General features: G+C 35.4%; 1 protein-coding gene across 2 annotated transcripts in view; it reads left to right on the top strand.

The window, feature by feature from the left end:
* Positions 1–628: 628 nt before the first annotated feature.
* LOC118199622 (uncharacterized) overlaps positions 629–27,457 on the top strand; it is an 88,774-nt gene continuing 61,945 nt past the window's right edge. For both annotated transcript variants that reach the window (XM_035371515.2, XM_035371514.2), the window contains exons 1-3: positions 629–823; positions 9,918–10,009; positions 24,644–24,740. In XM_035371515.2, the coding sequence (XP_035227406.1) occupies positions 722–823; positions 9,918–10,009; positions 24,644–24,740 (291 nt within the window). In that variant the 5' untranslated portion in view covers positions 629–721. The remainder of the gene's footprint in view (positions 824–9,917; positions 10,010–24,643; positions 24,741–27,457) is intronic.

Genomic DNA, 27,457 nt, shown 5'->3' with positions numbered 1-27,457 from the left:
ATGATTTTGACTGCGAAATAATGTTTATTTCCAACAATGTTGCCACCGCTTGCTTTTAAATAGTTGAGTTTGTTAATCAAAAAATTCATTAACGTTTTACAAAAGTTTTACAAATTCGAAGTTTAGAATTCGGGTTTCTAAGTGTCGATATTCAGGTAGAGAACTACGTTATTAAGAATTTGACGCTTCAAGGTCCGGCGTTTTTTCATAATGCGAGAAACGTATTTACATTCGTGCAGGTTCTTCATTATTTAATTTCTTTAGAAAAGAATTCTAAATGTTCGTTTGAGTATATTTTTTCTGTAGAATATTTAGAATCTTAAAATGTAATACAAACTATTGAAAATACCATGAGATCTCATGAGTAGAACAAATTCAGCAAAATCAAATTTTATAAAACAAAATGCTATAATGGCTTTTAAGTGTATTCCACATATCTTTGCTATTCTGTAATTCGTAATGACTTGAATTTGAAAAATTAGGCATACTTGTTTATGAAATCGTCTGTTGCTTGAGGTTTAGCACGTCTTGGTCGTATAAATCGATATCAACCGAGTTAAATGGTGATCGATTAGAGAATAACAATCTGAACTGAAGAGAATAACAACCATTTTCAAATGACTGTCACTTGTTAGCTTGAAAGAGTGGTTCTTTTTCCGCTGTTTCAAATTTTTACTTTGTCTATTTATCATTTAATATATGCAGTGTTATTTAGATCAGCATGATTATGGAAGGCTTTTACAAAGTAATTCTCCGTGAGTTAAAAATTTTAGGCATCGAAGTTCCTAAATTAAAGAAATTTAAGGCTACTATTACTAATCGGGTAAGAATTACTTCATTTTATAACGTTCTTTAAAGTTAAATATTTCTTTAGGAAAGATGGATAAAAAGAGAATTTTTTCGCTTTTATTTTTGCAAAATCAAATAACTGATGCTTTGAAAATTTGAATTAAACATTTTTGTAAATTTATTGAATGTTCTGAAAAAGAATAATAAAATAAGAATAAATATTCTTGACTGAAAATTGTTTTGAAAGTTCAGATAAAAAGTTAATTTTCATCCTTAAAAGCACAAAGCACGTACTTAAACGACGCTAGTTTAACTTTTAGGCACTTCATTGTTAGCGGGACAGAATTCAGAAATGCATATATGTATGTACACATGTAGGTATGCATGTGCGTGTGTATGTAGATATGTGCATGTTTATACACACATATATATGTACGTACACTGTGTAAAACAAAATGGGACAGTTCTTTATAATTCCCGTTCTACTGGGCCGATTGACAAAATTCAACTTGCGCCTTTCATGTCTCGAAAGCGCTACTTAGGATATGTATTAGATATATATATAGCATTGTTCTATTATAGGTATTTTGACACAAAATCGGACTTTTTCTGAAATAACACACCATGTTTTTCCATATTTCGATTCTACGACTCAAATGACGCCAAATTACCAAGTTTTGTAAAATTCGCACGAGTAGCTTTTAAAAAATTACCTCTCAAAATTTTAGCTCCTCAGTGTTAATTGAGTTTGGTATATATTTGTTAACTTCTCTTTTTTTTATTAAACTTATTTGATTCTTCTTTTCACATTTCGAAATTTTTGTTCATTCCAAATAAAATTCACCCATTTTTTTATGACTTATTTTTAAAATTTGTATTTTGAAATAAATTTTTTTAAAAATTTTTCAAACAAATTTTTGAATTATAATCTATAAAAGTTTTACCATCATCTTAAAGTAGACGTATACCTGAAAAACATTACAGTTTTTAATTCAAAATTTCCGAAGATGTACTTGAATTTATATATTGGCGCGTTTTGAAATTTGGCATTTTTTTGAAAGCAATAAAACATCAAATGTGGTTTAGACACTTTCCTAAAATTATTTGGAAGTAGAAACGATGTGACTTTTATTCCCACTCATGCACAATGTAAAAAGTTGGGAACGAGGTATATAGAACAAAAGAATATGTATTGTTAGAATATGTAAACTGGTTTACATTTCGTTTATGGAGCCTTTCCTTCTTTACATAGACGTTCTTTGATAGAACTGTCCTTTTTTTTTTTTTTGTTTCCGCAGTGTACATGTATACATGCATACATGAATATATAAATCCATACGCATGTAAACATTTCTCAATCCAGTCCCGATAACAAGAAAGTACCAGTCGTTAATATGAGACGAAATTACATTGGATTTGTTTTACTGGACTATAATTTAACTATTTATGAAACTTAGCTATTATAAATATTATATATATATTTCCTTTTTACGTGCTCTACCGATAGGCACTGCATGGAAGGGGAGGGATGCCCCGTGGAGGACTTTCTAAGGGAAACTGACTCGTATCCACGTTACACATAGGGGAAGAACCGCGAAAACGCCCATGCAGCCAGCGCATTCGCCGGGACTCTAACTCCAGACCGAGTTTCACTTTATAAAATAAAGTAAACAGTAAACATTTTCTGAGAATTCTTTCCTGTATGCCAAATTGATCGCCTACGCCCAAATTTCTGACGATCTTGGCATAGTTTCTTTACGTTGAGTATTTTCTAGTTTTGCCATTTCCAAATTTGAAAGATTTTCAGAAGAAATGGCAACCCTGCACATTGTTTTCTACAGCTCTCCGTTCGAACAATTACTGCGTCATTTTCTGAAAATGTTGAGAGTAATTTAGCACAGTTGTTTCCTTTTGCAGTTCTAGTAAGCGCTATGTGATTTCATTCTTGATATAGGAATTTTTCCTAATGTTTTTCTCTTTAGAGTTTTTTATCGTTACTTTAATATGATTTAAAATAAAAAAATTCGTTTCATGAATACAATTATAGATTTTAGTATTTTGACTTGAGGACAAAATATGCTATGTAAATAATAGTAATAAATTTTAAAAAAAATTTATGGTTATTATGACCTTTTTATTATTATGTATACCGACATGATTTACTGTAGTGTTTTATCATACATACTTTTATTCATTTTTTAATATACTGCAATATTGAAATTTTAATTTTGCAATTTTAATTAATATTTTTTTCGAGGATTGAACTTGTTTCACTTGTCTCTTTGAATATGGGTAATGTAGTATAGAAATTTATATTGTATTTAATTTTTCGCTCAAAATGTCAAGTGGAACGAAACATAAGGATAAAATCCTAGTATACGGTGCAGCTTTGGTATGATTTTGAAAAATTATCGCCAACATCAAAATGACCCGTTTACTAATCGTATATTGCCCACCAGCGTCCGAGCGGTAAAGTCGCTGAACACTGGTAGTTCGGTCCGAGTTTCGAATCCCGCGAACGGGCTGGCTGCATGGGCGTTTTCGTGGTTTTCCCCATGTGTAACGTGTATACGAATCAGTTTCCCTTAGAAAGTCCTTCACGAAAGCATCCGTCCCCTTAGGCAGATAGCCCTAGTATGTTTTGCCATAATTAAATACACCACACACACTAATCGTATATCTTCCGTTTACTGCTCATCATAAAGTCGCCAAGAGTAGCCAAATCCCGCGTGCACCGGATACTAGGATTAAACCAATATAAGTTCACTGCTCCTTGATATTTCTGGTTTTGAAATTTCATATTATTACCTCTTGATAAGTCGATTTAAGGCTTCAAGTTTGAATAATTTAACCACTTCTGGTTTTAAGAATAAAAAAAAAAAAAAAAATGTTTAAATTTTAATTTTCCCAAAAAAGGATTATAATTTTATTTTAAGCTTTTGATTCTTCTTGCTTCGTTCTAAATTTAATAGTTTTTCCAGGATTTTCAAGTTAAATGATTAATCTTCTATAAGCGGGTGAGCACGAAACTTGGCGAGAGTTTTTATTTGGCACGATTTCTATTTGGCTGTGGTCTCTTAACTGTATGTTTTCGTGTCGCAAAGGAGCTTTATTTTCGTGATTTTTTTTTAAAATTGAAATTTTAAATTCCTTGTGCACCACATAGTATTACACAAAGCTTACAGAGGTAAGTAAAAAAAAAAAAAAAAAAAAAAAGTACAACAACACAAAATAAAATAAACTTATAAATTGACAGATGACACGTAAAAGAGATAAATTTTCAGAAGAAAGAGAAAGCTATTTTATGTTGGACAAATATGTAAAGAGGGGAGGAAATGTAATATTCACAGAGTTTAACTAGAAATGAGTTCTTTTCGCCCTTCCTTGAGCTTTGAACAATAGAACAACAAATGTTCCACATTTTGCACTCCCCCGATATTGCATGAATGCAAGTCTGTACTAGATAATCTAAATCTCTTTAGATATGAATTAAATTTACCACGTCCAGTTAGAAATAGAGTAATTTCGAAATTGCAGTAAAAGTGTTTATTATTCAATCTGTGAGAGTTTATTTTCGTGCTTACAATGCGTGCGAGTTTAGTGTAGCCAGAAGATTTTTTTTCTGAATTTAATTTTGAAATAGTGCGTTTATTTTTAACGGTTTTACTGTTTAATATTTGCAGAAGGTTGAGCTGTTGTTGGTATGAGAATGTTGGATTTGAGATGACGTGTAATTTACAATTTATAAAAGTTTTCATTTAATTTTATTGGGGGGTCAGTTAACCCTTTGTTGCATACAAATAATCTAGAGAAGTTAAACCAAAATGTTTGTATTTTTTCTACTTAAAATAACCTTACTAATAATAAAAAAATATAATTTTATTCAAATTTCGTTTTAAATAATTGCTACCGTTTGTTCACTACAGTGGACAGCATGCTTAAATGTACATGCATACTTCCCGACGATTCATGGTCATTGCATTTGAAATCATTTCATGCCTTGTTTGCAGTGATCATTACCATCTTTTAAATGGTAAATCTACAACCGACATGTATATACAGATCCCTCCAAAATACCTTCATTTCGTTGATTGTGATTGAATTCATTTTGCTACGATTTTGTAACCTGTACCTATTTGGATTCCAATGTCACATGTTCTAGAAATTCCTTGCCAAACAAACACTTCCAGTGGTGTTTTGGCTTCATAAGCAGTCCATTTGGGTTTCAATTCACTCTTTTCGGTAGATCTTTATCTACCCACTCCACAATTTTGTCAAACTGACATTGAAAATAAAATGTCTCAAATGACTCATTATGAATAAAAAATGCCAGTATAAGAAAATGTAAGCAATATTGCATAATGATTACTATGAGAAATTGTACTAACTTGGAAACAGAAGTAGCAGCGATTTTCCAAATAGCAATGCTTTACTTAGTGATGCTATACAGCCATCTATGATCGACAGTTGAAAGTTCTAATAATATAGAATGGAATCTGTTAAGGCATTTACAGAAGAAAAAGAAATATAAACTTTTGTCTACTAGTGTAGACATTATGTAACAAAGGGTTAATTAATTTTTCCAGTTTTGTTTCTTGCATGTGGTAACCGGAGGCATATTTCACAAGTGCACATCTGTGTAGCCACCGAGGGAGTGGCTCCTAGGATGGACCAATAAGAATCCAGTAATATTTCTGTCATGTCACATGACCTTTCGCGTGCTTTAATATTTAAGAAAGATGGTCGAAAATATTCTGCTACGCAATTTTCCATGTGATAAATATCTGAACCCAAATGCAATCTTTACATAAGACTAAGCGTATCAGAAAAATATTTACAACAATTATAAATGTAAATGGAAGTCAGCACTTTTTTATTGCAGTCTATATGAAAAAGATGTTTTATAATAATAACCAATGCAGAATTTTTATTCAAAGTGAACTTTACTCATTTGCATTCGTATACATTTAGTGCGTTAAATTTCATATTTAATAAATGTTCACTCTTAAATGTACTGTCTACACAAGAAATGCTCATCAAACAGAGTGAATTTATCGTATTCACAACGAGTATTATATTCAATTTATTCACATATAATTTTTAATGTTAACAATGGATATAATCAGATCATATGTATTCTGAATCTTACACTTATCAAAAGAATCAAATTAAATTAATAATATTAAAAATCAAAAGAATGCAAGCACTGAAATAAGAAAACACTAGATTCATTGTAACACTTTCAGTCATTCTCATCACAATTAAAAAAAAATATACACTTGAATTCTCTTAATCCACATAATATGCTGTGAACATCAATACTAATATTATGCGTGAAAAAACTCGCGAAAGTGAAATGTCAGCGATTAATCAAACTCAGAAAATGAAAGCACTACGAGATTTTCTACTGTTGCGCCATATATTTATAACTGCGAAACAAATGCAAATTAAAACGCAAACAATATACGCTCACAAGCACGAAGATTTAGTGTCACAAGAGCAATAGCAGCTCATTGGTCCATTTTCGAAACCCCTCCCTCAGTGGCGACGCTGATGTGCACTTGTGAAATATGCTAACCAGGAGGTGTGGAATGTTTCAGGTGTTGAGCGAAAGTGGTTCAGTGTCTTGAATTCAACTCCGATACTAGCTTTTACATTTTAGTGGGTTTATGATGCATGCATTGTTAGCGAATTTGAATATATTTACTTGTTTAACCTCTTTTTGATGCGACTGAAGAGACATTTCGTATGTATTATTTTTGTAGTAACTTATTAGCCCAGAGGGGCAGATTTCCCAGAAGGACTATTGATTTCGTTTTGCCATTTTGTGTTGAATCACTATAAACGGCGAATCACTTTTTAAATTATTGGGTTAAACTTCGGATTATGGTAACTTGGCAATTTTTTGGCGAAAATTTGGCGACCAACCCTGCTACAGCAACCTGCTAGTTTTGTTTTGGACGCCATTTTGTTTTCACGAAGTAAAGGCATTTTTTTTTTTCTTTTTTTTACTCAACATTTTTTCCAACAATCTGCCAGCCAAATTACGCTTATACTTGAACTTTTATGGAACAAAAATGCTTAATCATGACGAAGATTAGGTGCAAAATTGGGAGAAAGTGCAGAATCGAAAACTGCTTCCCGCGTTTTTAAGAATTGCACATACACGGTATCCATGTACACGTCGATCTATTTTCACTTAAAAAAAAAACCCAGAATTCCACAAAAATGGCATTGCGCACACTCATGACTTTATCCATGTACACTACTTAAGTCGTAGCTAGTAACCTTTATCGGCCTACCAGCGGCCGAGCGGTAAAGTCACTGAACACTGGTAGTTCGGTCCGAGGTTCGAATCCCGCGAACGGGCTGGCTGCATGGGCGTTTTCGTGGTTTTCCCCATGTGTAACGTGTATACGAGCCAGTTTCCCTTAGAAAGTCCTCCACGAAGGCATTCCTCCTCTTAGGTGAGATAGCCCTCGAGGCTTTGCCATAATCACACACACACACTTAAAGTAACCTTTATCGCCTTACCAAAATGTCGCCAAACTACCTGTTACCATATTCCAAATATTAGCCAATTGTTGCTAACAAATATTAGAGCCCTGTATTATATTTAAAGAAATTAAATAATAAAGAATCTGCATAAATGTATGTATGTATGTTTCTCGCATTGTGAAATAACTCTTTCCCACCAAAAACTGCTTTAAAATGAATTCTGAAGAGAATTTTTCGTGGCGTCTGTACGAACGTATGTACGTACGTATCTCGCATAACTCAAAAACCAGTAGCCTAAGAACGTTGAAATTTTGTATGTAAAACTACTATAACATGTAGATGTGCACCTCGTATTTTGGTTTCAATCGGCCGCGCCAAACGCATGTAAATATATTTATAAATATATCTACTCTGTTACCCGGCTCAGTGATCTCAGTTTCTTTACTCTTATATGTATGTAAATTGTACATTTTTTGCTTTAAAAATGATTGAATTATGTTGTTTTTATCTTCTGGTTAAGGGTTTATGCCTTTAGTAAATCTGTATGCAATATTTTTAGAATTATAACAATTTTAACGTTGTTTAAGTGCCGCTAAGCCTAATTTGATGGCGGCCATTGCTCTTGTTTACATTTGAAACAGCTGAGTAGCGGATTTGTTGCCAATCTAGAGAAACTTAGCTCCGCAACAACAAAGATAACGCATTCATTTATTATTGCCAATTAAATCATGCTTAATTCTTTCTGGAATTTTTTCGAGGAAATAAGTGTTTGAGATTTACTTCGTAATTTTTAATATAGATATTTTGAGTTTTTATGTATTTTTGCCTTCTCGCGAAGTGAGAACTGAATTAATTAAATGAGAAATACTCAATCGTCTGTGAAACACTGTTTTTTTGTTTTGTTTTGTTTGCTTAATTTCTTTTATACATAGTTCTAGCTTTATTATAGTATTTGAATAGAACATGTAGCAACGATTAGACAATTCTTTAAATGATATAAATTTTGTGCATTCTGAGTTATAATATGAACGAAATATAATACTGTTAAGTAAACCTAGCGCCAGAGTGTCGCTATGGTAAACAAAGTGAATTTTAAAGAATGCATTTATTCTATTGTGAGGTTTAATTCAATCTAATAAGTTTAAATGAAATGCAAGAAAAAATGCTTATAATTTAGTATTCCGTACAATTAGATTAGGTACACATTAGATTTTTTTATTAACAAACTCTCTCTATATAAAGAATACCTGTGTGATTGTGCGTTTTTTTGCGGTATTGATTTCGGATGAATTTTTTGTCACATTTAATCGACTAAATTTGAATATAGGAAAAATATTGGATGGAATTTGAGCCTTTACGACCATTTGATTAGAAAGACGTAAATCATTCAAACTGCATGCCATTGTTTCTGATATAATGAGAGAGAATTAGGTTATTTTTCTATCGAACTTTTTTATGTGTGTTCCCTATCACATCAGACGGAAAAATGTATGACTGTGAATGGTATTTTTTGCATCATAATTAGAGAAGGATTACAGCGATATCGTTCCCTCTCTGTTGTTAGATGCATTACTCTCAATATAACTTAACTGACATCAGGTACTTCCGCTAGTAATCTGATAAAGTGAATAATTCTAATTATTATAAACTCAATACAGTAAGACCCCGCTTAACGCGGGGGATACGTTCCATCAAAGTAGAGCGTAATGCGAAACAGCACTAAACGAGGCTATCTTTACATGTAAATATTGGGGTTAGGGGAAGATGGCTAGGAAATTGGTTAGGTATTAAATTTAAAAAGTATGTTTTTTTTAATAAAAATAAAACCAAACATTTATTTCTTAAAGCCCAAATTAATACCACATTATTATTTCTTGCAAAAATAAAAACAAAATATAACAAATAACAAAACGAATATTCTTAAGAAAAACAAATAAAATTCTAAGTCAGTCATATTTAGTTAGCCTTCCGCGTTTTCAGTGTTCTGCCTTTTTGTGACAAAAGCATCTAATGTTGTTTGCCTTTTTCTTTTGCGTTGTTCTCTTAAAAGTTCTTCATAAACGGATAGAGCATCTCTAACACCACGCCTTACTTTTGAGCTCCTGTCAAAATTCGGATCATTTTCAATGAATTGATCCATTATTTCAGTTATGGTAGACAAACTCCTTTTTACAAACGCCATCGAAAGTTCTTTTTGCTCTTCTTCTGAATCACTGCTGTCAACATTTTTGTTTTCTTCTTTTTCAGTTAATTCCTTGAGCTCGTCATTAGAAAGACTAGCCGCTGCTTCTTGAATTATTTCTTCGACATCTTCGACATTTACCCCTTCAAAATATGTCTGTACAATACCGCACCAAACAAGAAATACGAGTACACTCTTTCGGATATGTATTTGAAACCTATCGCTGCATAATATTTCGGGGAATCCCCGTATGCGGCGAGCGATTTCGTGGAATCCCCGGGTTGAAATAAAAGAGCGCTAAACCGAAACAGCGCTAAACGAAACAGCGTTAAGTGGGGTCTTACTGTAATATTAATTACTGTAAATTTCTCTGGTAAATTTAAAGTTTATTTACATAAGATATGAATAAAACTTTTCAATGCGTTATACGGGAGTTGTTTTATTTCAGGAGAAACCTGCACACAAAAACGAGAAAAAGATTTTTGGAGTAAAACTTGTTGACCAAGAAGCTGTTGCAGAATCGGAACATTACCTTCCAAGGTAAATCTGTATTTTATCATTTTTATGTTCATTACAGTTCATTTCGTGTTTTGACTGTAATGCATTTTTCATTATTTATAAAACCGGATCTTCTCCGTTAAAAGACAACGCGGGCCAAAGAGTTTTATACGGGAAATTTGCGCCAATTGAATACGTACAGAAAGAAAACACATTTTGATCATCAGATGACTTGATATGGTTAAAGTTTTCACTAAACATCAGAAATACCTCATAGTTCGTTTTATTTCATTAAACAAAGAACTACAATAGAATTAGTTTCTTTAAAAACTTTTTATTGATAACATAGTAGAGTCCCGCATAATGTGGATTGAGAGACTGTTGAGTTTCCGAAAATCGAGTTTTTACAGACTAAGGGGTTGGTCTTTCAGAACTCTTTTAATATTTAATTGTAAATTACCTTCGAAATTTATAGAACAATAATGGACACGGAAAAATTCAGTATATATTCAAAATTAATGTTGTCTTTTTATGTCAAGTATAGTCACAATTGGAGTTATATAAAAAGAACAAATACCCTAAGAATTGAGTAAAAAATTATATACAAAAATGAAGACAAATTATTGGTTGTGTTCATACATTTTCCCGCCCGTCAGCAAATTTTTATGTTTTCACCTTTGCATGTGTCGGGAGCCACTCATTTAACACTGATGATCAAAATTTAAAGTAGCAAAAAGAATAAAATCTTAGGAAATTGTTTTATTTGAACGAAATTTGGCACATGTATGCTTCATACCATGAAAAATCAGCATAACAATGCAAAAGTATAAAAAGGCCAAAATTGCAGAAAAAGAAGATAGAAATGCATTCTCCCCACACAACGCGTAGCTTTTACATGAATTCTTATTCTTTGATGAAGTTGTTAAAAATATTTCTGACAGTTATTATTATTCTTGTTATTTGCCCGAGTGAATTTTAAGTTTTGGTAGGTCTTGCGGATGTGTATCCAAAGAGAGCCTTTTTTGTATATGTATCAAGTCCTGAATCAGCTAAACTCTGTGGTTCAGGTTTGCTTTCCATGATATTGGTTTGGTTAATTACGGCAAAGCTTCGAGAACTATGTACCTAAGAGGAGGGATGCCTTCGTGGAGGACTTTCTGAAGGAAACTGGCTCGTATACACATTAAACACGGGGAAACCACGAGAAGGCCCATGCAGCTGGTTTGCGGGGTTCGAACCACGGACCGAACTGGTAGTGTTCAGCGACTAGACCGCTAAGGCGCAGATGGGCCGTATTTCAGTGAAGGAAAAGGCCCACCAGCGGCCGAGCGGTAAAGTCGCTGAACATTGGTAGTTCGGTCCGAGGTTCGAATCCCGCGAACGGGCTGGCTGCATGGGCATTTTCGTGGTTTTCCCCATGTGTAATGTGTATACGAGCCAGTTTGCCTTAGAAAGTCCTCCACGAAGGCATCGCTCCCCTTAGGCAGATAGCCCTCGTGTGCTTTGCCATAATTAAATACACCAACACCATCAGTGAAGCAAAGTGGTGCCTATTCAGAGAAGGTAACACATAGGCAACCGACCTCTTCCACCGCCGAGATCACACACCTAGACGAATTACCAGTTTTTGTGGCTTTAACCACTCATCTACTAGTTGCACTTTCCCAATACGTACAAGAATATACACTCATGTCCAAAATTATCTTTACATACCCAAAAATGATGATATTCAATGAAATATCGAATCAATGTGATCCGTATTTGCAGGGAATGTGTGAAAACCAAGCCTAATTAGCATTATCCAATCAAAAGTAATCAAACGGTTTGTGATATGCAAATCTAGGCGTTACGTCATCCAAGGGTGAATCAAGCGCTTTGCGCAAACTGAATATTTGAGTGAATTTCTGCAACATAGCGTTTGATTTCAATGTGTAGGGACTCAAAGCGGTTTGTTATGGCTTCGAAGTATCATTTGGAAGAATCTGTAAAGTGGCGAATTATCGGCCGTTTAGAAGCAGGGCAGTCAATCATGGAAACAGCCACATGTCTGAATATTTCAAGACAGACAGTCTCTAAGCTATGGAAACAGTTTCAAAATGATGGAAGTGTTGTAACGAGGCCTGGACAAGGTCGGAAAGGAATGACAACTGCTTCTGAAGATCGGTATCTGGCATTAACTGCCCGTCGTAACAGAAAGGCTACTGCTCGCCAGTTAAGTTCAGAGCTTGCAGCCGCCACTGGAAATGTTGCATCACGGCAAACAATATACAGAAGACTTAATGAAAAAGGCCTTTATGCCAGAAAGCCAAGGGTATGTGTTTTACTGTCTTCACAGAAAAAGAGGGATCGCTTTAATTGGTGTAAAGAACATCAAAACTGGACTGAACATCAATGGTCCCATGTTCTCTTTACTGATGAGTCGCGGTTTAGTTTAACTGGTGATTCTAAACGTGTTTACATCTGGAGGGAGTCAGGAACACGAAATGATCCCTCGAACATTGTGGAACGTGACCGTTTCGATAGTGGAGGTGTGATGGTATGGGGTGGAATAATGATCGATGGACGTACTTCCTACATGTGTTCAGCAGCGGATCTGTGACAGGCCAGATATATCGGGATGAAGGCCTTTGATCCTTATGTAAGACTTTTCAGGGGTGCATATGGACCTGACTTTTTATTTATGGATGATAATGCCCGTCCACATCGAGCAAACCTCGTTGATGAATTCCTTGAAAGTGAAGATGTCATGACGTGATGACCACGCATGCGCAGTTTAGCCGAACGGCCTGCAACGCCTCTCTCTCATGAAACTGACTAGAGAAGAGTAGTTAGTAGGTGAGTAGCGAAGTAACGAAGGAAACGTGTTGTATGTCAGTACGAAGTTATACTTGTGTGTTAATCGTTTGTACTTATTATTTTTATTTGTGTGTTAATAAAGTGTTGTGCCGTTAAAATGGCTGTTTTATGTAACGCACACGATACGCTACGTCTACGGTAGGAAGTATATACATATCCAGAAACTACACGCCCAAGAAAAAGTAGAATATGACAGTGGTGTCAGAACAGGAGGATATGTCATTCTGCAAAGTTCACGGATAAATGCGTAAGTGAGTCTTCAGAAAGGTAAGAAATTTGTTCAATTTATTTTGTGGTAAAGTGGAATTCAAGGTTACAAAAATGGCTGAAGAGCTAACGAAATCTAAGAAAGAACGGAAAGTTATGCGTTCAGCCATTACTAAAGTAACAAATGCTATTGAATCATTAATTGCAGCCGGTAACCTTGAAGAATCACTGGAAAGTTTAAAAGTAAAAGCTATTTCTTTGAGAGCGTTAGACGAAAAAATTAAAACTTTGACTGATGTTAATGACATTGAAACCGAAATCGAAAGTGCCTTGGAATACGAAGAAAAAATTTCGAAATGGAGCTTTAGAGGCACAAAATTATTGAAAGAAAAAAGAAATAGCAATAATTCGCTAGTTTCTAATGGTTCTTCTAATGATAGTAACAATTTATCTATTTCTGGTGTCGATAAAAGTTCTGATTATAATGTTAAATTGCCGAAGATTATGATTGATAAATTTCATGGGAATGCTGAAATGTGGCAGACATTTTACAATTCTTTTGACACGGCAATAAATCAAAACGTAAAACTATCTAAAGTAGATAAGTTTAATTACTTGCTTAGCCTGTTAGGCGGTGCAGCTTTAAAAACAATAGAAGGCTTTTCTTTATCTCCAGAAAACTACGACGAAGCTTTTAAGATTCTCAAAGATAGGTATGGTCGAAAAGATCTCCTTATTAATTCTTACATGCATAAACTTTTAAATTTACGGCCTGTCCGAAGTTCTAATGACATTATTTCTTTGAGGGAATTATATGATACCTGCAACGTACAAGTAAGGTCACTAAATTCGATAGGGGTCAAGACCGAATCGTATGGAAAGTTACTATACCCTTTGTTAATGAAATGCATACCTCAGGATATAACGCTTGATTTTGCTCGTCAAAACGCAGATGAGGAAACTTTTAATGTCGACAACCTCATGAAATTTCTAAAACGGGAAATTGAAAGTCGCGAACGAATTTCATTAACTCTATTTTATTCTAAGAGTCACGCTAATTCTCTTGGAAGGCATTCACAACCAAATGAAAAGCGAAATAACTTCCACACTCGGAATTCATTCAACGCCAACAAATTTGGCGCCAGCTATTCCCCTAATGTAAGCAAAATTGCAGTTGTTCGAACTTTCCCTTGCTTATTTTGCGAAAGTGAAAATCATGCTTCGGAAAAATGCGTTATGTCTCCGGAAGAAAGGAAAAAAAGTTTAAGGGCTTCTAATCGGTGCTTTCTTTGTTTCGAAAGGAATTGTAGAATAAAAATTTGCCCTTCTCAATTAAAATGTTCAAAATGTAATTCTAAGTATCATAATATATTGTTGCATGAAGATAAGGAAAGGGTTGCTAAAGAAGAAATTAAAAATAATTCTAACGCCGTAACTGCAAAGATTTCTTCTAAATATTTTACTGCGAATCAAGAGGTTAAAGAATTAATAGATGACTTGCCAACCGTTAAACTTATATGTGATGGTAAATTAATTAATGCAGTAGCAGATACTGGCACTCAACTAACCGTTGTTAAGACCGACATTGTACCAGAAAAATACCGTACGCCACATGGAAATGTTATCCTCACGTCAGCTTTCGGGCAAGCTTTAAAAGCTCCTCTCATTAACCTACCTTTAGTAATATGTTCTGAAAATGATAAATTTATGTCACCTATTTTTATAACATGTGCAATGGTGGATAAGTTATGTAATGATTTACTCTTGTCTTTAAGTGTTTTTAATGAGTAAAGGGGAGATGATAAAAGAAAGTTTAATTTTGAATGTAAAAATGTGAACATTGCTACTGATAGTTTCGGTGAAATGCCTTTTCATGAAACTGAAAATTTTGACGAAATACTTAACCATGATAGGGAAAACCTAATTAATGAAAAATGTAATGAAACTGTTAAGAAGATAATAGAATGTTGTGCGCTTGTATATGAAGATACAGGTAAGGATGATTCCAAAGGTAGCACGGGACACGATCAATGTGCTTCGGATTCAGAACTGTTTCGAGTGCAACAAATGAATGACCCATCTTTAGAAACATGCTGGCAAAATGTTAAGAACGGAAGTAATAACTTTACTGTTATTGACAACTTTTTGTATCATAAAGATAAAGTTCGAGGAGAAAGAGTTTACCAGTTAGTCGTTCCTAAAGAAAGAAGAAAACAGATTTTGGACTTAGCTCATTCTAGCTTATGGGGAAGCCACCTGCGAACCAAGAAGACAGCCGAGCGTTTGAGATATTCGTTCTATTGGCCGGAAATCAAGAAAGATGTAAATGAATACTGCAGTGCTTGTACTTCTTGTCAACTTCAAGCGAAAAAGCGTCCCTTTGATGAAGTTCCGATTACGCCAGTAACACGTCCTAAAGAACCATTCCAGGTAATTAATGTGGATATCCTAGGACCTGTAGAGCCAAGCTGTAGAGGTTACAAATATGTTCTGTGTGCTGTTGATCAATGTACAAGGTGGCCCGAAGCGGTGCCATTGAAGAATTTGAATGCCAAAGCAACATGTGATGCATTGTTACAAATCTTTTCACGTACAGGAATTCCTCAAAGTGTTGCTTCAGATCAAGGAACTAATTTTACTGCTTCGTTGACCCAAGAGTTTTTGAAAAGGATCGGATCGTCCCCAAGGTTCTCGACTCCTTATCATCCAAGTTCAAATGGCCTGGTAGAAAGATTTAATGCTGTTTTAAAGGAAATGATACATCATACCGTTAGAGAACATTCGAAAGATTGGGAGAAACATCTACCGTATTTACTTTGGGCTTACCGTGAAGTTCCTAATGCTACGACTGGTGTTAGTCCGTTCCAAATGCTTTATGGAAGACGTCCTAATGGCCCGTTGTCTATTTTGAAATCGTCATGGACTAATGAAGCTCCTGTTCCTCATGGACAGTTAAGTTCAGTTACCGATTATCTGAATGATTTGAAGACGAAATTGGAAAAAGCTGCTGAATACGCAGGACTTACAGATGTTGGAAAGCAACAAGCTTATGCATTCTACCGTAACCGAAAGACTCGTCATAAAGAATTCAAGGAAGGTGACAGGGTTATAGTTTTAATCCCTGATAGCCAAAACAAAGTTTATGCCAGATGGACGGGACCTGCTACGATCATCAAAAAGCATACTGATTATAGTTACATAGTACAAATGCCTGACAATTCATCGAAGCACGTTCACGCAAACAAGATACGAGAGTTCAATACCGCTGTGAATAATGTCGGTGTGATATATGATACAGATATTGATTTCGGTGAAGTTGAAAACGTTCCAAGAATTGTTCCACGGAAAGCAAAAGAACACTATTCTAATGAGGGATGTGATTCTACACACCTTGAACCTCATAAGAAGAAAGAACTTATGGAAATTTTAAGAAGGCGTAAGAATCTAAGAACTGGTATTCCGAAAATCGCCAATGTGAGAGAACACAGCATCAAACTGAAACCTGGAAGTATGCCAAGGAAGCAGAAACCGTATCGAATACCTGAAGTTCTAAGAAATGAAGCTGATCGTCAAATAGATAAGCTTTTACAGTTAAAGCTAATCGTTGAATCAGAAAGTGAATATGTGCATCCAGTAATTTATGCGTTAACAAAATGGAACGGTAACATTATGTGCAGACTAAAAGACCATGCTGAGTTTATTGATGACGTGACTTAAAATGACATGATTATATTTTCTAGTGAGTGAACCATGACTGATGTTATGAACTATGAACTATAAGACATTTTGACTGTTTAGTTTGATTTTCTTTTAGCTAAAATGCTAAATTTTTTTCTAACGTTAGGTAATGTGTTTAAAGATTTAGCTAGGGTTTGCTAAAGTATTATGTTTAATGTTAATGATTGATTTGTATTGTCTCGTTTATATGATAACTGCTTATATGATTATGATTATGTGAAGGATTTAAGTTTGAAATGTTAATTGAATGTTACATTTTTTTAAATGAATAGGATTACTGAATTTATGTTGAAGTAATTTTAATTTAAAATGGTAAGAATTGGTTAATTAAGTTCGAAAATTTCATGAATGTTATTTTATTTTGTTTCAAGAAATGTTTATATATGTGGATTTGACAGGTCATTGAAAGACGCAATCAAATCTTTTCGAGGGGAGGTGTCATGACGTGATGACCACGCATGCGCAGTTTAGCCGAACGGCCTGCAACGCCTCTCTCTCATGAAACTGACTAGAGAAGAGTAGTTAGTAGGTGAGTAGCGAAGTAACGAAGGAAACGTGTTGTATGTCAGTACGAAGTTATACTTGTGTGTTAATCGTTTGTACTTATTATTTTTATTTGTGTGTTAATAAAGTGTTGTGCCGTTAAAATGGCTGTTTTATGTAACGCACACGATACGCTACGTCTACGGTAGGAAGTATATACATATCCAGAAACTACACGCCCAAGAAAAAGTAGAATATGACAGAAGACATTAAGCGAATACCTTGGCCACCAAACTCTCCTGACCTTAACCCGATAGAGAACTTATGGGACTACCTTGGAAGAGCAATTGCACGTATACATCCTCCTCCTAGAGATGTAAATGCTCTGAAGACGGCATTGCTGGAAGAGTGGAGATTAATTCCCCAAACTGTGGTTAACAACGTTATTTCCAGCCTTAAAACACGTTGTGATATGTGTGTACAAGTCAGGGAAGATCATATTCCATATTAAATTCGTAAGACTTAATTCTTTTTCTGAATCATTCCTTTTTTTGTTAACTCTCTTTGTCACACTTTATTACCATTTTTATTGTTTCATGCTACAATTTTATATCATATGAGGTGATCTTCAATTTTTTCTTTTGCATTTATGTGCCATCATGTTATGTATGATTCCACGAAAATTCATTAAATTATTAGTCTCTGAGAAATCCGTGAATTTATGCATGTAAACATAATTTTGGACATGAGTGTATTTATCTCCTACTTAAAAAATAATCCATAGTTTTGTATACAAAAACCGATTTATGAGCATGAACATTTAAGAAACATCTTTTCAAAATCTGTTAGGCTGCTGTGCTCTCATGCAACTTGATAAATGTGGCCATAGAAATAAGGAAAATATTTTGAATTTATTTCTTTCAAGAAAAAGTGCTGGCATTGCGACTAGAAACATGGTGGTCCCACCGAGTGAGCAAGAAAGCTGAGAGGCATGGCAGCACAGCTGCTCACTTAGTAGTCCAACCAAGTATGAGATCATTCGTTTAATTTTCACATTTAATCAAAGTGCTTAAAAATTTGAAAGATTCAATAGTATAAATATCCTTTTTAGTACAAAGGGGCTTTTGTTTTGAGATTTTGCGTCGAATCACTCTGGATGTCCGTTTCACTTTTAAAATTGTTGCCACCAAAAATTATCCACCTGCATTATATTTGAAGAACTTAAATAGTGAACAATCTGCATAATTTTCTCGCATTGTAATGAAACAACGGCATCTAGAGCTATCCAGTTTTGAATGACGTAATCCTACTGCGAATATAGGCATCTGAAAGCCCAAATTTGGAATTTGTTTTATTATGGATTTCATTTTTTGTAAAGGTTTAACGAATTTTTGATTAACAAACTCAAATATTTCAAAGCGAGCCATGGCAAAGTTGTACAGAAAAACATTTTTATCTCCAGCGCGTGAGACTATGTATCGGAAATTCTAAAGATATGTTCAATTTAAAATTATTTTGCCATATGAACTAATTTTATGGTTTAAGTGCGAAAAAGATGATATTTAAGAAATAAAGGTAACACACAAAATGTTAAAAAAATGCCCCTTGGACATAGTTTTAAATCTGAATCCTTTCAGATTTTCTTTTTACTTCCTTGTACAAAGTAAAAAGGAAGTATTGTAATCGCGAAAAGTTTCAGGCAGCATATTTTAGCCAAAATATCAATTTTGACTGCAATCGAATGCAATTTAACGATGTTTTTGCGTGATATCTGTACGTAAAGACAGAATAAAATACTCTTTTCCTTCAAAAAAATTATAAAACTGCTTTAAAATGAATTCCGAAGAGAATTTTTCGTGGCTTCTGTACGAACGTATGTACGGACGTATCTCGCATAACTCAAAAACGAGTAGCCTCAGAACGTTGAAATTTTGTATATAGGACTGCTGTAACATGTAGATGTGCACCTCGTATTTTGGTTGCAATCGGCCGCACCAAACGTATATAAATATATTTATATAAATATCCACTCTGTTACCCGGCTCAGTGATCTCAGTTTCTTTACTCTTATATGTTTGTAAATTGTACATTTTTTGCTTTCAAAATGATTGAATCATGTTGTTCTTATCTTCCGGTTAAGGTTTTTATGCCTTTAGTAAATCTCTATGCAATTTTTTAGAATTATCAACAATTTTAAAGTTGTTTAAGTGCCGCTAAGCCTAATACTTCTCTTGATGGCGGCCATTTCTTGTTTACATTTGAAACAGCAGGATAGTGGATTTGTTGCCAATCTAGAGAAACTTAGCTTCGCAACAACAAAGATAACGCCTTCATTTATTATTGCTAATTAAATCATGCTTAATTCTTTCTGGAATTATTTCGAGGAAATAAGTGTTTAAGATTTACTTCGTAATTTTTAATATAGATGTTTTGAGTTTTTATGTATTTTTGCCTTCTCGCGAAGTGAGAACTGAATTAATTCAATGAGAAATATTCAATCGTCTGTGAAAAACTGTTTCTTTTATACATCCTTCTAGCTTTATTATAGTATTTGAAAGGAACATGTGGCAACGATTAGATAATTCTATTCTTTAAATGATATAAATTTTGTGCATTCTGAGTTATAATATGAACGAAATATAATACTGTTAAGTAAACCTAGCGCCAGAGTGTCGCTATGGTAAGCAAAATGAATTTTAAAGAATGCCTTTATTCTATTGTGGTTCATGCGCTTTCGGCGAAGTAGATTTAATTCAATCCAATAAGTGTAAATGAAATGCAAGAAAAAATGCGTATAATTTAATATTCCGTACAAGGAAGTCGTGGTGTACACATCAGATTTTTTCGTTTTTAATACAACTTTTTTGCTTACTATTTTTAACAATGAGATTCATATAATTCAAGACATTTAATTTGTATTAATTTATATTCCACTATAAATTAATGCAAATTAAAAGTTTAGAACTATATCTCTAGCACAGTCTCACTCCCTGCAATGAAAATGTTGTTACTTATGCTCACTTGTCTGACAATAACATGAGGCCAAGCCCACGAAATTTCTCTTGGCAAAGGGCGCAAGATACGCCTGGTGTTGGCAACGGGTGAAAGTGCGATTTAGCTCCGTTCCGCCCCCCAATTTTGATGGAGTGTACGCGGGGGGACGGGTGTGCCACCCTTCTATCCTTCCACCAAACCACATGAGAGGAGTTTCGGCTCGCGGCATATTTAGAACGCCGCTCCGACAATATACATTTACAAATATCCATGCCTTCTCCGGGATTCGAACCCGCTCCCTTCGACACGGCAGTCAGCTACGCTAACCACTATACCGATTGGGCGGGTACGTACAGTGACTTATAACAATCGTATATGCAACAAAAATGTGCAATAGCTTATGACAATGTCTAGCAAACCCCAAAAAACTATCATGATAACGATATTTTCCCATACGTTGCGAGAGTACAGCTTTTTCCACAGTCTCTGCACATAAAAGCATGCTGAAATTTTTGTACAATCTGTGACGATTTATCGGAAAATAGAAAAATAAGTGTTCTTGAAATAGTATTGCATTTTGGAATGATGTTCACATGATCACGAAAGACGGTAAGCGGACGTTAATATCTTTTTTTCCAAGTCCACCGAATACAGTCTACGACGGTGCAGTTGGTTTAAAGTAGACAGCGAATTCAAGAGTGAGGCGTTTGGACTATAATCTGCTTATAGCGCTGTGCATTTAATACTTACACTCTTAATGTGGATTCGTTAGTCTTAGACCAATCTTGATAACGATTGTTTTAATGATATTACTACTTTCTTGCCTAACCATCAGACCAAGACGGTGATTAACTGAATTATCGGTTCCCAGTTGTTTTTTCACTCGTGTACTTCTGAGACAAATTGTAATTATAAAGTAACCCTAACCTCCTCTAGGGTGTTCCACTCGAAAATGGCCCCTGGAAAAGCGTGATAAAAGTCTTATAACAGAAGGAAATGAAACCAAATTTTTAGATGTTAAATTTTAACATAATTTAAAATAATTTTAGATGTTACCCTTTAGTATGTTTGAGAAGTGAAAGTGCTATAGAAGAGGTGCTGAAAGGGACCTCTTTCCACTTGTATACACAGTGCTGTATTTTCGTGTATGTTGCTTCCAGATTACACGTGGTTCTACTTGTCAGGATACGTGAACTAACAAAACACACACGTTTATGGAGTAGTGACAACCAGCATGCAGCCATCAAGGAACCCTTTCATTCACGGAAGATGGGTGTATTTTGTGCATTACCACAGCGGCCAATGATCGGGCAAATTTTTTCACATTATTGTCACCAGTAAAATGTACCAGGCACCTTCTTCGTAAATTTGTCAACCAGTTGGATGATGAGGAGCTGACACGTGGCGTATCAGCAAGATGTTGCAACATGCCACACATCTGTAGCAAATATGAACTCGGTTGAATCACGTTTCTTGCTTTTCCAGACTTGATCTCTTTTGAGATTTTTCTATTGGGTTGTCTTAAAGGTAATGCGTGCAAACACAAACCATGAAAATCAACGATTTCCGTCAGAAAGTCCGTCGTGAAATCCAAGGATTGACGATCAAGTCTCTGGAAGCAACACAGTTCCAGAACGTGCGAACGTGCTTCGCGAACGTGATGCGCCATATTTAACTGTGTGTCCAGGTAGGGGGGGGGAGATCACTTCCAGCAACATGTATTTGAGATGCAAAAATTTGGTTTCGTTTTCTTTTATTATTTAATATTTATCACGCTTTTCCCGGGGCTTCTTTCGAGTGAGATACCTTCTATAACCTCCTGACGCACTCTCAGTATTCTCACAATAATCGCATAATGCTTTTATTTTTGTATCTTAAAATTACTAAACCGCAATGAATAGTGCTAGACAAGAATAATCATTCTGGAGCTGCTTTAAAGGAATTTTCATATTATAGTAGGATTTGAAATCCAATTGTCCTTTTCACTTCGTTTGGGAGACTTCTGTTTGCACGACCTTTGGAGACTTATTAACCACTTGCGCTAAAAAGACGTGCCATGCACGTCGAGATGCTTTTGTCTCAAACCGCGCGCAAGAATGAAAATAACGTAGAGCACACGTCGCCTAACAACGAGATTGTTTATTTGAGTTACAGCTTTGAGTAAAAGTTTACAATTGGGTGCCCCTTGTTTATTGGCGATTCTTCCTTGATGCCAAGATCGGCACCAGGAAGTCACAATTTCAAGATGGCCGCTACACAAAACCAAAATAAGAAGTCGAAGAATTGCATAAGATCTGTGTCCATGTACACATCGATCTGTTTTTACTTAAAAAACATCCTAGAATTGCGCAAACTAGGCATTGCGCACTGCCTTAAATATGTCCATGTACACATCAATCTATTTTCATTTAAATAAAATCGGGAAGCTAAAACAAATTTAAAACTATCGTGGTAACCAGAAGTGAGGTTTCATTGCCAAATTTAAAAAAAAAAAATGTCGCCAATCGAAGGGGCACCCAATTCTACACTAAAGCCCAGCTCTGTATTGCACTCGCAGACTAAGGCGCCCACCAGCGGCCGAGCGGTAAAATCGCTGAACACTGGTAGTTCAATCCGAGGTTCGAATCCCGCGAACGGTCTGGCTGCATGGGCGTTTTCGTGGTTTTCCCCATGTGTAACGTGTATACGAGCCAGTTTTCCATAAAAAGTCTTCCACGAAGGCATCCCCCCCCACACACACATGCACTCGCAGACACGGAGCAGCGTAAATGAGACACTTTACGCTTGTCATATTGTAGCGCCCGACACCGCAACCGTGAAGTTTAGTCGTAGCGCAAGTGGTTAAGTTGGTTCTTATGCTCCCTGTGACTTTTTCCGTGAAGTAATGTTCACTTTCTGACAAGAATTTTTAAAATGTCTGGAATATTTCGGTCTCATTTTTTTCAATGCATGATTCCCAGAAATTAAAATTTTTGAGCATATTTAGCATAGAATCTGTTTTTTTTTTTTTCAGACGCTTTGAAAGCAGTTAAGCAACTGTTTCGTAATCCTAAACTCAGTTTATTTACTTTCGTAAACTGCAAGTCCTTGAAGGCATTCATATCTGAATTTTTAAGCTCGTTTAAAATGGGTGGTTTCTCAAAACTTGGCGTCAGATCGGAACTATTTGGCACAAGTCTTTGCTGTTCTGTTCAAAGATCTACTACTTAATTCTCTATCCATTTTTATACAAACAACACTTCAAAATTTGCGAATTTAAAAAGCTTACGAGTTTAAAACGAAGCTTCACACTCAAGCTGGATTCGTACCACAATTTAAAGAAACGGCTATACACCTGACTTGATTATTCATTAAATGCTGAAAACTCGCCAGTATATCGGTAGCCTACGAAATAAGTGATAAGTATTATTTAACTTTTAAACTGACAAATTAAACATATAATTGTTAATTATTTTCTGGGGGCCCACCAGCGGCGGGCTTCGCTGAACACTGGTAGTTAGGTCAGAGGTTCGAGCTGGCTGCATGGGCCTTTTCCTTGTTTTCCACATGTGTAATGTGTATACGAGCCAGTTTCCCTTAAAACAATAGAGGCAGATAACCTTCGAGGCTTTGCCCCGAAGGTTATCTGCCTCTATTGTTTTAAGGGAAACTGACATGACCCAAACCAAACCATTTTCTGGGTGTGTTGTTGCAAATTTGGCTTGCGTAGTTTCTGGCACCTTTGGCCGTGATGAGGAGAGAGTCCAAAGCTGATCATAGCTCAGCTAACAAGACAGCCTTTGTACAGACGACTATTTCGTTGGAATTCTGGTGTCTCATAATAAACTTCTTATTGCAGTGCTTCTCACAAATAATAATCATACACTGATATATCAGGTGATCTGGGTGACGAGCTAGATCAAATCCATCATAGCTTCTGCCTGTACTAGTTACCATTCGAAAATTTCTAAATGTTTTCACTGTTACTGTAACTGTGAGAGCTCTATTGTTTTAAATCATCATAATCTCGAGCGTAATATATTCAAATACTAATACCTGAAACTTATTTTGCATTGGTTGGGCGGATAGACGACAAGGTGTTCATATATCGAGGAAGTTTTTTTATGACCACTTTCTATTATTATGAATTCGAATTTAAATATTTTGATATTGCAATGCTGGTAAGATGGAACCTTTCTTTTCTGCTAAACCATGCTTTCAGGTATGTTAAACATGCTAACTGCCCGCAGAATAATTGGCATTTCTGTTTCAGTGTGTTTACTATGCGTTTCATTATTTTTATAATTGGCCCACTTCGTAAGAATTTGAAGCTCATTTTTATTTACGAGAATTGTGAAAAAAATTCAAAATACGGCTTGTTTATTACAGATCTGCTTCTTAATAATTATTTCCTTCTAGGTTTATAGCATTTGCCACTGCTTATTTACTAAAATATCGAGAAAGAGAAGGGCTTCTTCGGAAAACAGGATCTATTGCAAGACAAAAAAATCTAAGGGTATGAAATGGAATTTTTGCAACTTTATACCAAATTTATATTCTGAAATGTTTTTCATAATTAAAAACATTTTCAAAAACCTTTCTATTAAGTAATTTAAAACATTATTACCTATCTTAAACAATTACTTAATCTGTATATCTTGAAATAGTACATTTAATTTATCAAATGGGACGATTTAGTGCCTGAGTATATAATATGCCACTAGAAATATCTTCTTATGCTTACAGTAGTATGCATATTAGTTGAATATATTATAATGCAAATTAAATGTCTTGAATTATATCAATTGAATTGATAAAAATAGCAAGCAAAATTTAGGTTATATTAAAAAAAAGGAGGGAAAGAAAATCTGAAGGTTTTCAGATTTTAAAATACGCCCTAGGGGTTCGCACTTAAAACCCTAAAATTCAGTTCAGCAGCAATATAATTTTTAAAGGGCATATCTTTAGAATTTCCGATACACAGTCTCGCTCGCAGGAGATAAAAATGTTTTTTTTTTCGCACAGTATTGCGATTGCTCTCTTTGAAATCGTCGAGTTTGTTAATCAAAAAATTCGTTCAAGTGTTACAAAATATGAAATCGATGATAAAACAAATTCCAAATTTGGGCTTTCAGATGCCCATATTCGCAGTACGATTACTTCATTCAAAATTGGATGTCTCTAGATACCGTTGTTTCATCACAATGCGAGAAACATACATACAGGGGTTGGACAAAAATATGGAAACACCTTTAAAAAAAACATGTTTCTTTGCTTAATATGGTGTAGGAAACCCGTTGGCATCCAAAACAGCTTGCAGTCTTCTCGGAATGAATAAATACAGTTCCTGTATGTTTTCCAAGAGAATATTATACCATTCTTCCTGCAAAATGGTGGCAAGTTCAGATAACGATGTTGGCGGTGGATAACGAGAACGCACTTTCCGTTCCAATGTAGACCACAAAGGTTCGATAATATTCAGGTCTGGTGACTGTGGTGGCCAGGGAAGATGGGACAACTCATCCTCGTGCTCAGAAAACCAGTCCTGGACAATGTGAGCTGTGTGAACAGGGGCTTCGTCGTCTTGGAAGACACCATCAGCATCGGGGAACAAAGTTTGTACCATGGGAGGCACTTGATCGGCCAAAATGTTCACATAAGTCTTGGCAGTCATGTGCCCTGACACAGTTATCATGGGGCTAGCAGAGAACCACGATATGGCTCCCCAAACCATAACAGAACCCCGCCATGTTTCACTCTTGGCAACAAGCAGTCTGTATTATAGGCTTGAGATGGCGTTCTCCAGACGTAAACTCGGCCAGAAGTGGGAAACAATGTTAAAGAAGACTCGTCAGACCATATTACTCGCTTCCACTGCTCTATAGTCCAAGCTTTATGACTTAAACACCACCTTTTCCTGTTACGGGCATTAGCATCACTGATAAGTGGCTTCTCAATTGCAGCACGGCCAGCAATTCCCTGTTTATGAAGCTCCCTTCTAATTGTTTTGGTACTCACAGGGTTCGGTAACACAACATTCATTGCAGCAGTAACTTTTGCAGCTGTGGTCTTCTTATTTTTCGTCACAATTGCCCTTAATGATCGTCTGTCACGATCACTCAGGACACACTTTCGTTCATGCTGTGATTTAGCAGATGATGTTTTTCCGCTTTTCAATTATGCAGAATAAATCTTCGATACAGTACCTCTTGAAACAGTAAACACCTCGGCTACCTTGCTTACGGAAGCACCTACCATACGTGTTCCAACAATTTGCCCACGTTCGATATCTGCTAACTCTGACATAATGCAATGACAACCTCACATAACAGTACTCCGACAAAAATTGAACTGTTTAGCACATTTACGAAGTTGTATAGGTGGCGTCAGTAGTCAAAAACGCCAGCGCCACCTACATATTTCATTAAAATCAATCTTTCTTTTCAAACATGCATTTCACAAGGTGTTTCCATATTTTTGTCCATTCACTGTACATTTATGCAGATTCTTCATTATATAAGTTCTTCAAATATAATATCCAAATATAATACAGGGGAATAATATTTGGTGGCAACAGTTTGAAAAGTGAAACGGACGTTCAGAGTGATTCGACACAAAATTGCAAAACGAAACAAATAGTCCCTCGAGGACAAAGCCCCTATAAACTAAAAAGGATAGTTATTGCTATTGAATGTTTCAAACTTTTAAGCACTTTGATTAAATATGAAAATTAAACGAAAGATCTCATACTTGGTCGAAATGACAGGAGACCAATGGGTGAGCAGCTCTGCCGCCATGAAGACTCTCAGCTTTGCTGCACACTCGATGGGACCACCATGATTTTTGGTCGTAATGACAGCACTCTTTCTGGAGAGGAATAAATTAAAGATATTTTTTTTTTGTTTCTATGACCACACTTATCAAGTTGCATGATATCACAGCAGCCTAAAATGATTTTGAAAAAAAATTTTTTTTAAATATTCGTGCTTAAAAATCGGTTCTCGAATACAAAATTATGGATTTTTTTCAAGTAGGAGATAAATGTATTGTTGTCCGTACTACGAAAGTGCAACCAGTAGATGAGTGGTTAAAGCCACAAAAACTGGTAAATTCGTCCAGGTATGCGGTCTTGGCGGTGGAAGAGGTTGGTTGCCTATGTGTTAACTTCTATGAATAGGCACCAGTTTCCCTCACTGAAAACGGGCCTACTAGTGGCCGAGCGGTGCAGTCGCT

The sequence above is a fragment of the Stegodyphus dumicola genome, chromosome 12 (assembly GCF_044657685.1).
Source record: "Stegodyphus dumicola isolate Sdum_Otavi_A_Nest chromosome 12, ASM4465768v1".
Classification (NCBI taxonomy): domain Eukaryota; kingdom Metazoa; phylum Arthropoda; class Arachnida; order Araneae; family Eresidae; genus Stegodyphus; species Stegodyphus dumicola.
Note: the sequence above shows the minus strand (reverse complement) of the source record. Positions and strands in the feature narration are given on the sequence as shown.